Raw genomic sequence first — 16,409 nt, 5'->3', positions numbered from 1 at the left:
ATCAGAGGCCTGCCACTCGCCAGCAAATTCTATAGCCGAGTGAGCATGGCCAAGAGCAGTGGCAGCCCCTGCTAGGCACTTCCTCCTCCCTCTCCTCTGTCAGTGCCTGCATGCTGGAAATCGGGGTCTGGGCCATGAATCACCCAGGCAACCTGAAGGGCCAAGCCAAGCTACCCAGGCTGCCCTACCTAGGCCACTTAGTGGTCTCCCACCCACCTTGCTTCCTCCCCCGCCCCCAGTGTGGCATGGTCTTGCTGCAATTCACAGTGCCACCAATTACAGAGTGACACATTTTTATTATATGTATAGAAAAAAAACCCCTCAGAGGAGCAATGGATGCGACTCTTACCTTTCAACAGTATGCTACATTCTAGCCATGCAAAAGCTAGAGGTTTCCCAACACATCTCTTACTGTCCGACATCTCTGAATAGTAAGAGTATTTTAAAGTGGCTTCTCTGTAACACAGAGATGCTATAATGGGGCATATGTCTGGGCTCCTACTGGGAGGAAGGGCGGGATATAAATCTAATAAATAAATAAATGTAAAAAAGAAACTAGGGAAGGGCTTGGTGGTGATACATGCATACGTTCTGTTGATGTCTTTGAAAGTAACGGCGGTAGTGCTATAGCCATTGCTTGGATTCACTGAAGTCAATGGGCTTATTCATACCTGACCATGGGACTGTAGTGACAGGGTTTCTTTTGGAGGAAAGGGTGTATGGAAATGTTGTCCAGTTGTTAGAGCCTGCATTAAGAGCCCAAGAACAAGGCCCAGAGGCCAACTGTGGCCCTCCAGGACTTTCCCCATGGCCGTGCCTTGTGCTCTGCTGAAGTGTTTTTGCCTGACTGGAATGCATACCTGAACTGGGATAATACCTCTAGTTTCGTTTTTTCTGGAGTGCAGCCTACAGTGCAAAGATACGAGCCGCATCCTTGGCACACTTTTGCCTGTGGTGCCGCCCAGCACTGGCATGCGGCTCCTGGATGTGTCCCCACAAAGGAATGTGACCCTCAGGCTGAAAAAGGTTCCTCACCTCGGTCGTATACCAGAAGTGACTAAACTGGAAATCAAATGCCACAAGTTATCTAAGAAGTGGAGGTGAATCGTTGGTAAAGCAATGAACATTTTATATTTAATTTACATTTTGACAATTTTGCACATAAATAACAATGTAAACCAGTACGTAAACATAAGATAGTTTGTTCTAGGAAAGTAAAAAGCCTGTTAACTTTGGTCAGAGCCTGTTCTTTAGAAAAACACTGATCGTTGCTACATTCACATGTAAAGGTTCTAAATGGAGAGGAGAAGATTGGACAGAGAAGAAGCAAATTTTAAAGCTGATGCATATAAATCTTTGTAAAATTTGTATCAAATACAAGAAAGCACTACAGGCAATTAATAAAAGCAAGTGTGTGTCCAGTGATGATAGTGGTACTTTGGTTTATCCTAAAGTTAAATCCTACATTTATAAAACATTGCTACATTTAAATATGTTTGCCTCACAATTTACGGGAGCAGAAATGTAATGAACTGTAGTCCTTCCTTCAAAAGCTATATTTAAAAGATTTTCCTTGGGCTATTTTTAGGTCAGATATATGTTTGGTATTTTAAACAAGGCAGCATTAGATTGATATCATTTCTGAAACAGTCTAATTCCTGGAGACTATGATGAGATAGGAATATATACACATAGTAGAAATGTGTAATAACGCTGTTATTCCTGTTAAATATATGTGATCATGCAACTTTTTAAGAAGCAGAGGAAATTTCAGCAGACTTCTCAGAACATTTAAACAGCTCATTCTATTTTTACCACTCTGTATTCTATCAGTGAATCAATTTATTGATCCAGTCAACAGACTTAACAATAAAATGAATTACCATTCTGTATCATATTTATACCATACATAGGTGAGTGAGATTTAGTTTCTTTTATTTTTTCAGCAAAAATTTCTCCACTGTGTTTTTCTTCCCCACAGTCAAAAGTCCTCAGCAAGAAAATGAGGGGGATCAACATAGAATTCTGTGGGAATCTATAATATAATATGTGGATAAGTAGCTTGTGAGTAACAGTTTGCAGGACTAAGGAAAAAATACTGTGCCATGTAAGTCTTTAGCACAGCAATATGGATTGGAGATAATTCATCTCATTGGAGGGTGAAGCAAACTATGTAAATAGATTTTGTAATAAGGTTTGGCTCACAAACTTAAGTGGTATATAATATACACGTGCACACACACAGTATATTGGTATACATATCTATAAATATACATGTATGCTTTGCTACATCTTGTATGCTGACATGTTATCTTTGGGCTTAGCAAAACAAAAAAGGTTTACAAAAAAGAACAGAATGTGCATTCTATCTTCTCCTCTGCACATTTTGGTTTATTCTCTAAAGTAGCAAAGCATGAGATAAAACAACTTTTTCTGCACCACTGGACACACTCAATGAGGTAACTGTTGTTCAGCAACTTTGCAATGCCCTTTTCATCTTTAATTAAATTAACCACAAAAAGTACTAATACAAATACTGAGAGAAATCTTGAGTCATACAGGGAAAGGGGGGGGGAAAACCCCAATAGAGTATGCCAAGAAAGGACTTTGTTAACAACTTCCACCCAAGTGGATAGGTGGAAGGGGAGGGGAAAGAAAAAAAACCTGTCACATCTTTCCCAGGGAACCTAGAAATCAGATTCCCCCATTGAACTCCACTGGCAAAAAATCTCAGCAATACTCTCTTTTTCAGGCAGCATCTTTGGGGTATTATTCCTTGCATACTTATACAAACAGTTTGTGAGAAGAAGAAAAATAAGTAATTTTGTAAAACTATTGCCCTAAATTTTATGATGAACAATAAGATGTTTGTTTTAAAAACCTATCTGATGCATTATTTCTGGCAGAGGATTTTACTTTCCCACGCATCTGAAACACGAGATGTACTGTAGATGGAAAAACCCTCTCATCGCTCTTTTCTGTCCCTATACCAGTATGACTTTATCTCTTTGACTGCTGCATATATTTTGGGGTAATTTCACATTTCTTCCCACTTCATTCAGTAACACAGCACTGTCCCAACTAAAGGAATTTCTAGGATTTACCTTTGGCAAAACAAAAACCTCATTTCTAAATCAGGAATGTAACATTTCCCCCCTATGCTTCCCTCCTCCTGTACTCCTGTTCAATTTAAGGCTTTTTTTTGTTTTTTTAAACAGATCTACAGGAAGAAATTCTACAAAGAATCATCACAAGACAATATCTATCTGAATATTTATATTCAACCTTACAATGAATTCTCCCATCATTGTAAATATTTTCTATCTATTGCTTTTTGAATGTTAAATTATAATTAATAAATTATGATTTATTACTGGAAAATGATTATGGATAAAAGATTGTCTTTTTTTGGAAGTAGGAGAGGTAATATACAGTCCTTGCCTCTTTTCATGCCCTGAGAATATAACTTTGGAGTTCCTTCTTTCAAATGGAGTTAAACTACTGTAAGCCAAGATTGCTTTGCAGCATTGACACTATATACAAGCAATTGCTACAGGCACCCTGACTTGCCAAGTCATAAATTAAAAAAAAATTACTTGGTTGCCATACATACAAATGCACATGTAAGTATGCACATGAGCGCGCACACACATACTCTCTCACACACGCATACATAGGCATGCACATCCTACAGCATTTAAGGGTCCATTGGTTCAACTGTTTCTTGCTTGACCTTTATAGGTACCCGAGGTAGTGGATAACCATGAGGCAACTTCACAATTGACATATCCGACGATTCATAAAGATTACATCCTGAGGAAACTAGTCCATTTCCCAGGTTCCTCTGTAATGATGCTTTAAGAGTAGCTCCTTCTATCTCTCTTCTAAGCACAGCAAGTATTTCTTTTTCTACTACAGATGCCATGTCAACATTGTCCTCAACATCATCCAACCTGTCTGCACTGTCACTAATGTCGAATTTCTCAATCTCTTCATTGATCCGATTGAGGTCCTCTGTAGAAAGGTGGGATGCAGGAACAACAGGGCAGTTGCCTTTCAGGTGGACCTTGAGGCTACAAAGGTGGATATAGCTCTTATGGCAATGGATACACTTGTGCGGGCGCTCTCTGGTGTGGAGTCGTTTGTGCAGTTTCAAGTGCACAAATTGGGTAAATTTAGCAGTGCAAAGCTTGCACTGATAAGGCTTCTCTCCAGAATGGAGCCGCAGATGGGTCTTCAGGTTGCTTGTGCTGCTGAATCGTTTATGGCAGACCTAATTAGGGACAAAAAATGAGATCATTAGGAGGATGATAAAGTTTCCTTTTTTTTACAAAATGCATTAAATAGAAAAGCATTAACAGATTCTGATAAGTCTCATCCAGTCTTTTCTCTTCTCATTTGAAATAACGTTCTTCCCATTTTTGTTTAATCCATGATGAATAATGTGTAGGCTATAACTGATTAGAACATCATGTCTGCCAGCCTTGTTCAAAGTAACCAGGGATAAAACGTAAGAGTTGTGACCCAAAGAAGCATATAACCAAAGCTTTTTTTAAATGCTTGTGAGGCAACAGTTGTCACTGCCAAAGAGAAAACCAGTTATAAAACAAAACAAAATGAAAAGCAGTGTGAACGGACAACATAAAACGGTACTCCAGTTATATCCTCAATTCTGCTCTAAGTGTGTCCCAGAATATTACTCTGTACTCAAGTCATGATCTCATTATATACAAATTGTGACATACCTGACACTCATGGGGCTTTTCTCCTGTGTGTACCAGATAGTGCTTTTGGAGGTGAGCCAGTTGAGTGAACCCTTTATTGCAAGTAGTACATTTGAATGGTCTTTCTCCACTGTGTACTCGAAGGTGAACCTTTTAAGAAACAGAACATTTATTGTAATCTCACAACAGTTGCAATGGTAGTACATTAAATATTATTATTTACTTGTTATCTAAAATACCAGGCATTGTTGCCTTTATCACTTTTGTATGAAGTTCTAATATATTGTTACTTAAGTAGGCTTTAAAAAGGACATTTTTTAAATTTCAGCAATGCAGCTGTTCTCCAAGGTGTAGGACCATTTTGCACTTATCATTGATGGTCAAAGAGAGAATACTGCAGAAATTAAATCAGGTTAGCACCAGTTTATAAAAAAGCCAGTCATATTCTGAGGGGAATTAGCATAAATCTAGTTATGCAGTAATATTACGGTTTAGACCAAGGGTGTACCATTGTTTTCCTGATTACCATTCCAAGAATTTCTGCTCACAATGACACATTTTTTTCAAGTGAATGATGAGAACTGATATAATGGCTAAGAGTTTGAGCCAGGAGCATTCTTCCTGCTAAGTCACTGTTGAGAGGTGATAGATTCTTCCTACATGCTATACTAACTCATCAGGTACAACTGAATGATCTGAATGGTTTATCCCATGGATGCACTCCTTTTTGTAGCAATTATTAGAGCAGAAGTCCCTCAAGGAATGAAAAGGACAGGATTATGCTCACTACATATTATACTCAACTTGCTCAACTGCTGCAGGGAGTCACTGCAGACATTTTCATTTGAAAATGCCAAAAGGTAATTGAACCTCGACAAACACCTAGTTGAGAGAAGAGGGTCACCAATGATTTCTTGGTTTAGATGCAGTAATTTGTATACGAAGTACTTATAGTTTGTTTTTAATCTTTGTAGTTATAAAGATTAAATTGCATAATAACTTAATCTTCACCATCTTCTGAAAGTATGCTATAGTCTGACACCTAATTTTCAATTTTTAAAAATAAGACAAAAGCATAACCATCATATGAAGGAAAAATGCATTACCAAGATGTCAAAATACAATACTAAATCCAACATAGGTGACTAATCCCAAGAAGAAAACAGATTCTTAAGCAAGTTAAACAAAACAAGACAGTAATGGGATTAATTTTTTGTTTGTTTATACATGAAGAGATCTGTCGAGAAATGTTTTCCTTCAAAGGCCTACCTTCAGATTAGAGAGCTGACCAAAGGTTTTGGAGCAGACATTGCATTCATACTTTATTTTACCATTCTGTTTCTTCAGTGGGTATGGAAGGGTTTTGTATCCAGTCATATTTCGCTTGCTCTTGATAAGATTCATGGCTTCTTCACTGCTGGTGGCAGCCAATACTGCTGAGGTAGGTTTAGGTTGCATGATGTGTTCTGAAGTAGCTGCTGTGCCTGCTGTGGGTGATCCACTAGTTGGGCTACATGGCTTGTCTTTCATGCTGGCAGCAGCTCCTGTGATGGAGAAGGCACTGTTATGTGCAGGGATGAGGAAGTCCCTTGGATGGTCAGGATGCAATAGTTGGCGGTTTCCATCAGATGGCAAGGAACTTGGAAGACCTGATGAGTTCAGCATATGATTAGAGATGCTCCCTCCACTGAGTAGGCTGTTGTAAAAAGGATACATCCTTGGAAAGAGATTAAAATTGTTGATGCTCATGCCATATGGTGGTATCAGAAATTTGGGATAGGGAAAGGTTTGTGGGAGATGGCTCGAGGGTGCATACCCGGAATATGCCCCCAATCCTTCTGAGTGATAGAGTCCATTCAAGTAAGGATAAGGTTCTCTGTGCTCTTGAGTCATAGAAGCTAAGGGTGAAACTGTAACAGGGCTACTGTGAGGGCTTGAGCTTTTGAAACTTTGGTCTGGACTACTTCTTGCTGTGGGACTTGGTGTGGTAGAAGATTGGATTGGTGAGTTGGCAATGTAACTAGGCCTCTCAATCCCATAAACTACAGAAGCCTTCAAGTAATCATCTGGAATGTGCGGTCGGATTGGGTAGACAATGCGGGGATAGAAAGGCCTTTCAGGGCTACAATTTTTTCTCAAGCCCTCCAAAGCTTTTTCTTGAATATGTGGAGAAATGTGGCTATAAAATAAGTCCCTTCCTTTAGGATTACTGGAATCAGTTTTCAGGATTTCCTTCACACTGTGTTCTCTTCTGGGAACGTTTTTCTGATAAAGTTCATCTTTGTCATTAGTTTGCTGCTTTGGACTAATGTGGCTTTGTGCTGAAACATAAAAACAAGACAATGAATTTTTAAGGTCAATAAAAAGACAACATATAGACAACCCTTTTTTAAAAAAAATATTTGAAGTGACCTTGATTATTAGTCTCTGTCTCTTAAAAACCATGAAAAGCCAGTCTCAAGCATTTGCATTAGTGGAAGGATTAGCACCAGGTTAACAGAAATAAGATCACTAACTACTTATTAAATACTGGAAGATTATAATAAGCCAATTTCTACTACATTTGTTCTAGTCTCGCCTTCATCTCTGCTTTCTTGAATATTATGGAATTAAACTGATAACAGAAAACAAAGTAGCACCTGATGCTTACATTTATAGAAAACAAGGCAGCTTCCTTAATATCTTTCTAAGAGAGGATTTGCCTGTTCCAGCTACCTCAACTGCTTCCAATGAAAAAACAAACAAGTCTCAATCACTCTGAAAGGTAATTGAGTGCCTTGCAGTCATGTGAATAATAGAACTATGGATGATACATGCAAAGGTACTACCAAAAAAAGTAATAAATGATAAATTCATTAATTTATTCTGGCATAAGCTATGGTAGACCCACTTCCTCAGATGCATGAAGTGAAATCTTAGTTGGTAGGCATACATAAAAGAGAAAATTGTAAACTGGAAGTTGAATGGTAATGAGATGCAAAAATACAGTCTATGGTAATTAGAGCTTAAACAAATAGACACACCTTTTACAGCAGCAGATTAATGATAATTGTCTCAGCATCACCGAGATGACTGTATTAAAATTTGTAGGGAAACAGGAAACCACTCTCAAGAAACAGTCATAAGTAGTACCAATATCCTGGCGCTAGTAGAGTAATGAACACATGTAGTATGATAAAAATCCTCTGTCTCACTTTAACCCACAAGTGATGGCACTGAACCTATTGCTTCAGCTGTTACTGTGGGTCTTCATCTAGACCAAAATTTAAAATCTTGAGTTAGGCTTCATACCCAGTAGGAATTTTCCTTTATGTTTACTTTTTTCTTGTGTCCTTGTTGCAGCTTCCTGCACGCAACGATTCATCCTATTTGTTTGCTACCAGAAAAATGTGGAACTTGGCATGCCACCCCAGTAACAGACAATGTGGAGGGGTTGCACCACTCACCTGACCTCCCTCTGGCTGGATTGCTGCTGTATGTTGGGATGGGCAAGGCTGTGGCGAGGTTGGTGTGGCACAAAAAATGCTGGCAGGAGCACCGGATTGGCTCTGACAGCATGTTTCCATTGTGCCGACCTTGCCCTCCCCCCGTCTCTGTATGCACCAGTGATTCAACCAGAGGGAGATAACATGAGTGGTGCAGCCCCATCGCCCGCCTGTTATCTTCCTCTATTGCAGTCCAAAAGCAACATCCACGGTAACATCATCAGAGGAATAGCTGGTGAAGAAGTATCAAAAACGTGTGTGGGTGTGTACACACAGAGGGAAAATGGAGTGACAGATGTGGAGCCATCAGACAAATATTAATCTATCATGCTCCTAACAGCCTTTCAGCAAAGTCAGGCAGATAGACAGTTAAAACTGTCACTTGTCATAGTGTTCTTGTTTTTTAAGATAAATGGCAGAGGAAAAATAACAGTACTGGACAAGGTACAGGAACTAGAGCACCTTACTGCTGGTTCACATGCTGGCCTAGTATTTACACACTCTACATGCAGTGAGTGAGTCTTTTGGGTTTGCATATGCCCCCTTCACTATGTGTAGAATATGCTGGATGTTCAGTCTCATATACACAAAACCTCCTATAAGCCTATGTCCTGCCCACATACAGCAACTGCCCATTTTTTGTGGTGTGCAAAATATTATGCTGGGAAATCAGATTCAGATGTCTGTACATCACTAGATCTCCCTCCCCCTCTCTATACTGATAGACAGGCAGTGAAGCACAGATACAGGAGCCTGATTTCTCAGTATGTGATATGTGTATATGAAGCCAAGGTTCACCCAAACATGTAAAGGTCTTGTGTCAAGCTGGTGTGTGAATTAATCTTTTAGCTATGCTACGTTAAGATTATTCCTCACACTGGGGATATATATGATATTTTGAGTAGCAGATACAGAAATTGTGTAAGGAAGACAAAAACATACACTTTATAATGTTTTTTTTTTTAATCAAAAGGTCCAGCATTGCAGACTGCACCAACAAACTTTAAGCCACTGTTTCCACTAGTTTCCACTGTAGGCTATACAAACACTGTTCCCTGTCCAATAGATCCATGCAAATTCTGAGATTAGGATATCTTCCTCATATATTGCACCCAATCTGATTAACATTTTTGCCAGTATAGTTCGTTAGTAGTTAATGAAACAACATAAATGTCAAATGTATGATGAATCATGATCTGCCCTAATCTAATGTGAGGGCCCTCTCCTTTGTGGATCACCTATTAGCTGCCTGAGAGATTTAATAATTCTTTCCCCTGAGACCTTGAAAAATAGCTGTAGGCGTATAGAGTAATTTCTGAAGTAAATGCTGTTGAACATTTTGACTAGCGAATTTTAATAATGCTGATTCACATTTTTGTTCTAAATAAGGCGTCTATTTTGCTACATGAAAGAGAACCTAGAAATTCTGAGGTAAAAGTTTTTCCAAACAAGCTAGGAATGAAGACTAATGTTTACCACTACATTCATGACCAATTTAAAAACAAAGTATGTTCATGGTCGATTCTGCTGAAGTCTTTGGCCATGATCCAGAACCACCATGAATGTTCTGAGTCACCTACTATAGTTACTGGGGGGATGGGGGACTTGAACCTTTTGCCCCTGCTATGGTTCTGACCCAGATAGAGGTCTCCATGCCTGCAATTTGCAATGGAGAAAAAGCCTTCCCCATAGCAGGGGTTGTATTCAACATAGTGCTTAGCAAATTGTCCTGTCAGCACAAGGATTTTTCCTTGTGCAATGAAACATTCACCTCTTCTTTTCCCCCCACATGCCCCCTAAATCTGTGCTGGGTTTTTCCCCAATGGTCTGGAGCAGATTTTGGGATGGGGGCATGCAGGATGGAAGGAGAGGAGCAAACTCCTGTTGCACTAGCAGTATTTGGTTGAATATCGCCCAGGGTCCCAAATCAGATCAGGTCCTCTGTGCTGGCAATTTATGGAAGAAAAAGCTTGCATTCAAGGGCAAATTTCAGAATAGATTTTATGTGTAATTTGGCCCATACTGAAGGTATAATGCAGCAACCATCAATGGAACTGCATCTACCACAGTAGCATAGTTAGTCACGGAACTTTAGATGGCTAAACAAGATGCCGCCCTGGGCTCCTACTGGGAGAAAGGGTGGTATATAAATCTAATAAATTAAACAAACAAACAAATAAATAAATAATTTGAAATCCCCAATCAAATTTCCTAATTTTATCCAAATTAGCAATGCTATGTCAAATGGACTCAAAAGAGTTATCATTTACTTGAAGTTACGATCAAATTAAGCTGAAATCCTATGCAGGTAGGCACACCTGAGTCCACTGATTTCAATGGCCGATATCCAACATTAATCATACTCAGAGTAGACCCATTGAAATAAATGGCTTTAAGTGTACTCTGAGTATGACTAATGTCGGATATCATCTAATGAGATTCGGCACTACTAACTTATCAGTAGTTGCTAACTGAAAGAGCAGCTAATCTATTCCTAAAACAGATGCTGTCAGGACACCCAGCCTACAACCCTGCCTCAAGTAAGGACACTGTATAATCTAAAGCACTCTGTCCAGCCTTTTCTTGAAAGGTTCCAATAAAGGATATTTCCCAGCATCCCTATGCAACTTGTTCTGTTGATGAACTAATATAATTAGGATGCTGTTCTTCGGGGGTTTACACTTATAATTAAGGCTGTTTGCTGCATCTCATCCAGAAAGAACTCTCCCCTAACTAGTTCATTTCTGTTTATTCACTTCTTTTCTCTTATCATTAGCTAGTTCAATTATTTTCTTTACTACATGAAGAAAACCCAGAAGGCTTCTTTATTTTGCATTTCAATTTCTTAAATAGCTATGGAGAAAGATTACATAGGAACAATCTGTTCTATGCTACACAGGACATCAGGAAGCAATTTATTGCACTGATAAAATTCACTGAAACGAAGGTGGTTGTCAGCTTTGGAATAAGATTAGAGCTGAGCTCTATCAAAATATTAAAGTAACAATTTAAAACTTATTGATCAATGAATAACATGGTTAAGATATGTCAGGAATGTTTTATAATATTTTCTGGTGTAAAAAAAGACATAATTGGGTTATCTTATCAAAAAGTGCTGATGGACCTTAATTAGGAAAAGATATATGATTTGTACATGCCATGGAAAAGACATGAAGTCCATCTTTACATAAAATAATTATATTAGAGCCTTCACAAGACCCCAGCATAAATACTCAAAGCAGGTATGTTCACAGATAACAGTCTTTTGAAACCACAATCAGTCTTGAAATGGAGGCTTCTTCAACAGCTCCAAATTCCTCCTGTGAAGATGCCGGAATTAGGCTATTCTACACTCCTCTAAAATGTTGTCTGTGATTTTTGTCAGAGGTCCTTCAACTAGCAGGTTAATAGCCACTTGAGAATATCTATAGCCTGTTGCCTTTCCAGTATATAGCTAAATGCTCAGGGTGACCACTGAAAGAGCTACATCCTTGCAAGGCCACAAACTGGATGTTCAGCTGCCATTGCACCTAAGCTTTCCCAGCAATGTAAGTGAATATGCTGGTGAGTTACCTAGGCTTCTGATAAGACAATTCTGTTGTTTTTGTTTTAATGCCTTCTACTGCAAATCTATTTTGACCCTAGAGATGATTCACTCATACAATTATGCACCATATTGTTAGACCCCCACTGGCAAACAGCATAGTTGTTATAATCTACTTACCGATATTCATCGTCACCAGGTCTCCAGTGGAAGGATAGTGTAACCTATCTGCAAAGTCCCGGCAATACCACACGAGCAATTCCTGGCCAGGTGGTATGGGTTTAATAGTGTAAAAGTAGATGTCCATTCCATTCTGACAAGCAGCCAGGTTCTGCTCCTGAACAGAATGTGCTGGGTTTACATAACGCATCCAATTGCTCTTTTCCTCATTAAATCCATCAATGAAGTGAAGAAGTTCGCCACCAGAATATATCTGCAGAAAACAGGACATAGATTTGCAAGGTATAAATGGAAGGATCCTTTTTTAAAGAAACTAAACAATGAAATGCACCATGTTATGGAAATGCCACGCCCCCCATTTTTTCACAAATACAAGTAACAGAAACACTGTTAAACACTTTGCCCCCTAATGAAATATGCTTTGTAACCCTTGTGATGCTTCTGTATTTTGAAATGAAAACAAACTGCTTGAAGTTCAACATTCAGTGCCTTTGCTTTAAGAATCTACTTTAAGATTACTGGTCAACAAGTGGGTGGTATTATCACCTTCAGGTCTGACAGTGTGCTTGCAATAATGTGGTGAGTCACTTGGGTAAGCCTGGTTATATCACAACTAAAGTCTTTTTCCTTGTCTCCCCCCCCCCATAGCCTCTTTGCTTGCAGTTTCCTACCAACACCACCCAAAGCTTTAAGCTATGCAAATATCCCCCACCCCAAGCCCTAAAAGTAACACTTGCTCATTCTTGGAATGTAGCCCTTTTGTTAAAGGACTGGGTGGGGTAAGGTGAACGGTACTTGGTATAACTTAAGTGGAGATCTGGAAGCAGGCCAGATTTTGACAGTAAAAGAAATGCTTTCCTCTCTCAGTTGGTAAGTTCAAGAAAATATAACTATAGCAGGTGACAGAAGAACAAATAATGTGGCGATTCAAGAGATCCTTGTTTTCCAAAGTGCCTCCAATAATATAAAAATGTGTAGAAAGATTCGGACAAACCCTATACCTGAAAACTGAAGTATAGGATTGCTATCAGTTTGCTGTTGAAACTATGATACATCCACTGGTAACTATAATTTTTTTCTTTTACAGTTTCCCCAAAATCATAATAAAATAGGAAATATTTATCTCTCTTTCCTGTCTTGTTCCAAATGGCTTTGAGCAAGTGACAATATACATCGTTATTTCATTTTAGTCTTAAAAAATTCCCAAGAAGTAAGTTAGGGTAATGGGTTAGTGTCACAGCCGAGAAAGGATTTCAGTTTGGCCTTTCCATCTTCAAATACAACAATGTACCATTTCCCTGTATTTTTTGACATGCACGTTCAATTTCTTCTGAATGCTATTTGATGTAAGAATTGACTGAGAAGTCATTAAAAAAAGGGCAGCAACAAAAGCTGGCCTTTTAACACAAGCAGTAAACACCAGAATCACTTTCTTACTTCCTGTCATTTGAGGCTGAGGAAATACATGTGGCTTCATCAAAGAAGCTTGAGAGATTTTGTGGTGTTTTTGTTATGAGAAAGATGGAACAAAGCCCGAAGAATTATGCTCTCAAGAGGAGTTTGTTAGTTCCGATTTGCAAACTTCCAGGAACTCAGAGTTCCATTGATGTGCACATCTACTACAGACAGAAACTACTTTCCGAAGTTAGACCAAGTGGCTTCCAGTCATCTTACCAAAGCTAGTACAATTTACTGTATGCTTTCTTCAAACACACACATCTCACTGCAGTAAGATTGAATGGCTTCATAAAAGTTTATTTTGCCACCTCACCAGATTTCCATATATCGTACAGAAGATTAAAATGTGCTGAGTCATACTGTAGCAATTACAAGAAATGACATCACCCTGGAGTTTGCACAGCATATTCATGCCTTCTCCTTTCAGAGGGTATATTTTGAATGGAACATTATGCTTACATACAACAGATGTTCCTGTTCTTGCCAGCCAAATCAGCATGTCTTTTATATGACATGTGGGAAATTATTTTCCACACATTTTCTTTGCATGTGCAATACTATTTTCAAGCCCTCAGGAAATAATCTTTTCTACTTGGAGAGTGTGTGAATCAAAAGAACCAACAACAGTAAATACTAAGACATTTCAGAAAGCAAGTAACGCAAGCATGATGTCAGCTCTCTCATTGAAAGTCTGGAATAACATCCTGTTACGTAGTCAAAATCCTCTTCCAAGATTATTTTAATTACTTAAATGTGGTAATGACTACCCTGAAAGCAAACATGCTTCCAGGCCCAGCCCATGATATTTTGCTGCTTAAGATGAAGGACAAGATGGCACTCCACTCCATTCCACATACAGAAACCAATTGGACTGGCTGCTCAATCTTAATTCAGCACTGGCAATGGGACAGCATGGTCTACTCTACTGCAACTGAGGGCAGCAAGCTATCTTAAGGGACAGGTCACATGGCACACACAGGTCTATCCTTCAACACCTCGCTGCTGCTCTCTGCTCCTTAGCAATTGACGCCTAAGGCAACTGTTTCACTTTGCTTAATGGTAGGGCCGGCTCTGCATGCTTCTTTAGTTCTCCTGATGTGAGAACCAAAAGACTTGATGACAGAAGCCAACTATCATCTCTCAGTACAGGAGATGCCCTAAAGTTAATTTTATTGAAAAAAATACAAAGGGTTAAGGAGAACAATAGAGAATCAAGTCACACTTGTTTCTGCTATTCTTTTAGATGTACAAAAGAAAACATGGGTAAAATAGCTAAGTAGGTTGTAATGACGTGCGATGTTGGAATTATCTGATTTGTGGTGAACACTCACATGTGATGGGACAGTTTCCTGCTGCCACCACCCAAAAGTGTAAGCTATGCAAATAGCCCTCACCCTGAATCCTAAATTAAAACCCATTTGTACTTGGAATGCAACCCTTTTGTTGAAGGATTGGGTGAGGTGAGGTGAACTGCACTTGGTATGACATCTGAAATGGAAAAAGCTGACTACTTTGACATCAGACATTCATGTCTTTCTTTGGCAATGTTCTTCCTGCAGCCTATTTTTCATTTATATAGCTTTTTTTAAAAAAAGCATAATCCTTTTATAATACTGTGCTTTCCCTTACTGTAATCTTGTTTCACAGAAGAGGAGTGAAACAGATGCAACATCTTGCCTAAGGCATTATGCGGCCATGTATCTGAGATTCTATTTCAGGGATGGGGAATGTCTGGGTGTTGTTGAACTCTTAACTCAGCCTTTCCCAACCAGTGTGCCTCCAGATGTTGTTGGACCACAACTTCCATCAGCCTCAGCCAGCATTGCCAATGGTCAGGAAAGATGGGAATTGTGGTCCAACAACATCTGGAGGCACACTGGTTGGGAAAGGCTGTCTTAACTCCAGTCAGCATGAACAATAGTCATGGATAGTGGGAGCTGCAGTCCAACAACTTCTGCAGGGCAACAGGTTCCCCACCACTGTTCTAGCATAATGTTTATCTCACTGGACCACACAGTCTCTCAGTCCTGAAAGGCAAAATCATATGATAAGTGTGGGGAAAGGCGAAAACTCAATGGTAGAACATCTGCTTTGCACGCAAAAGGTTCAGTCCCCAGCATCCCCCAGTAGAGCTGGAACTGGAAGAGCAGCCTGCCTGAAATCCTAGAGAGGGGTGGCCAGTTAGTGTGGCCAGTGCTACGCTAGATGGACTGAAGGTCTGTATAAGGCAGTTTCCTAAGTTCTCATGTGTGGGTAAAATAGCAGCAGTATTTTTGAGTGTGAAGTAGAGGCCTGTCTTATGGTTGTTTGGGCCAGCTGTGGATTATAGTGATTTCCCCCCAAGGTATTACATACAAGATAGGCCATCTAGTTTTTTCTACATAGCTTCAGGGTCCCAGTTCTTCAAGTATGACACTTCAGATCTAGTTCACCTATAACTCCTGCATGCACATTTTGCACACAGTGAGACATAGAAGTGGGCTCTAAGCTCACATGCACACTCACCGTAAGTAGAAACTTATGTGAACTGGAGTATTTTCACTTATAAGGCCTAATCCATACATTCATATTTGAATGATCTGATGCATAAGAACAGGAAAGAGCAGGCTAGAACTCTTCTCTTTGATATGGACAGGGAATTGTGTTTAATGAAGGTGAGCATTCATATATGCTATCCTCCACTTACAGCCTGATATGGTGCAGTTCAGAAAGGAGTTTGTAATGTGATATATCTAAATACATTTAGGTCGCATTTGTTCAAATAAACATGATATATAACTTCATGTTGCATTAGAGCTTAAGCTGTGTGTGAGTGTGTCTACATTATATCTGAACCCTAATCTTTTTTTCCAAAGGACATTTTTAATCTCACAACAAGCCCATGAAACAAATCAGGTTAAGAAAGGAATAGACAATGTGATGTCCTCTAGATGCTACTGGATTACAACTCCCATCATTGTCCATACTGGCTGGGGCTCAAGGAAGCAGGACCCCAAAAACATCTGAAGGGTATCACAT

General features: G+C 39.3%; 1 protein-coding gene across 12 annotated transcripts in view; it reads right to left on the bottom strand.

Annotated features, from left to right (window-relative positions):
* Positions 1–1,112: 1,112 nt before the first annotated feature.
* The window catches only part of PRDM1 (PR/SET domain 1), a 126,431-nt gene continuing 111,134 nt past the window's right edge, over positions 1,113–16,409 (bottom strand). For all 12 annotated transcript variants that reach the window (XM_061623473.1, XM_061623477.1, XM_061623485.1 and 9 more), the window contains 4 exons: positions 11,934–12,186; positions 5,994–7,045; positions 4,746–4,874; positions 1,113–4,273 (listed from right to left, as the gene is read on the bottom strand). In XM_061623473.1, coding sequence (XP_061479457.1) covers positions 3,698–4,273; positions 4,746–4,874; positions 5,994–7,045; positions 11,934–12,186 — 2,010 coding nt within the window. In that variant the 3' untranslated portion in view covers positions 1,113–3,697. The remainder of the gene's footprint in view (positions 4,274–4,745; positions 4,875–5,993; positions 7,046–11,933; positions 12,187–16,409) is intronic.

The sequence above is a fragment of the Rhineura floridana genome, chromosome 4, assembly GCF_030035675.1.
Source record: "Rhineura floridana isolate rRhiFlo1 chromosome 4, rRhiFlo1.hap2, whole genome shotgun sequence".
In the NCBI taxonomy this organism is placed as follows: Eukaryota; Metazoa; Chordata; class Lepidosauria; order Squamata; family Rhineuridae; genus Rhineura; species Rhineura floridana.
Note: the sequence above shows the minus strand (reverse complement) of the source record. Positions and strands in the feature narration are given on the sequence as shown.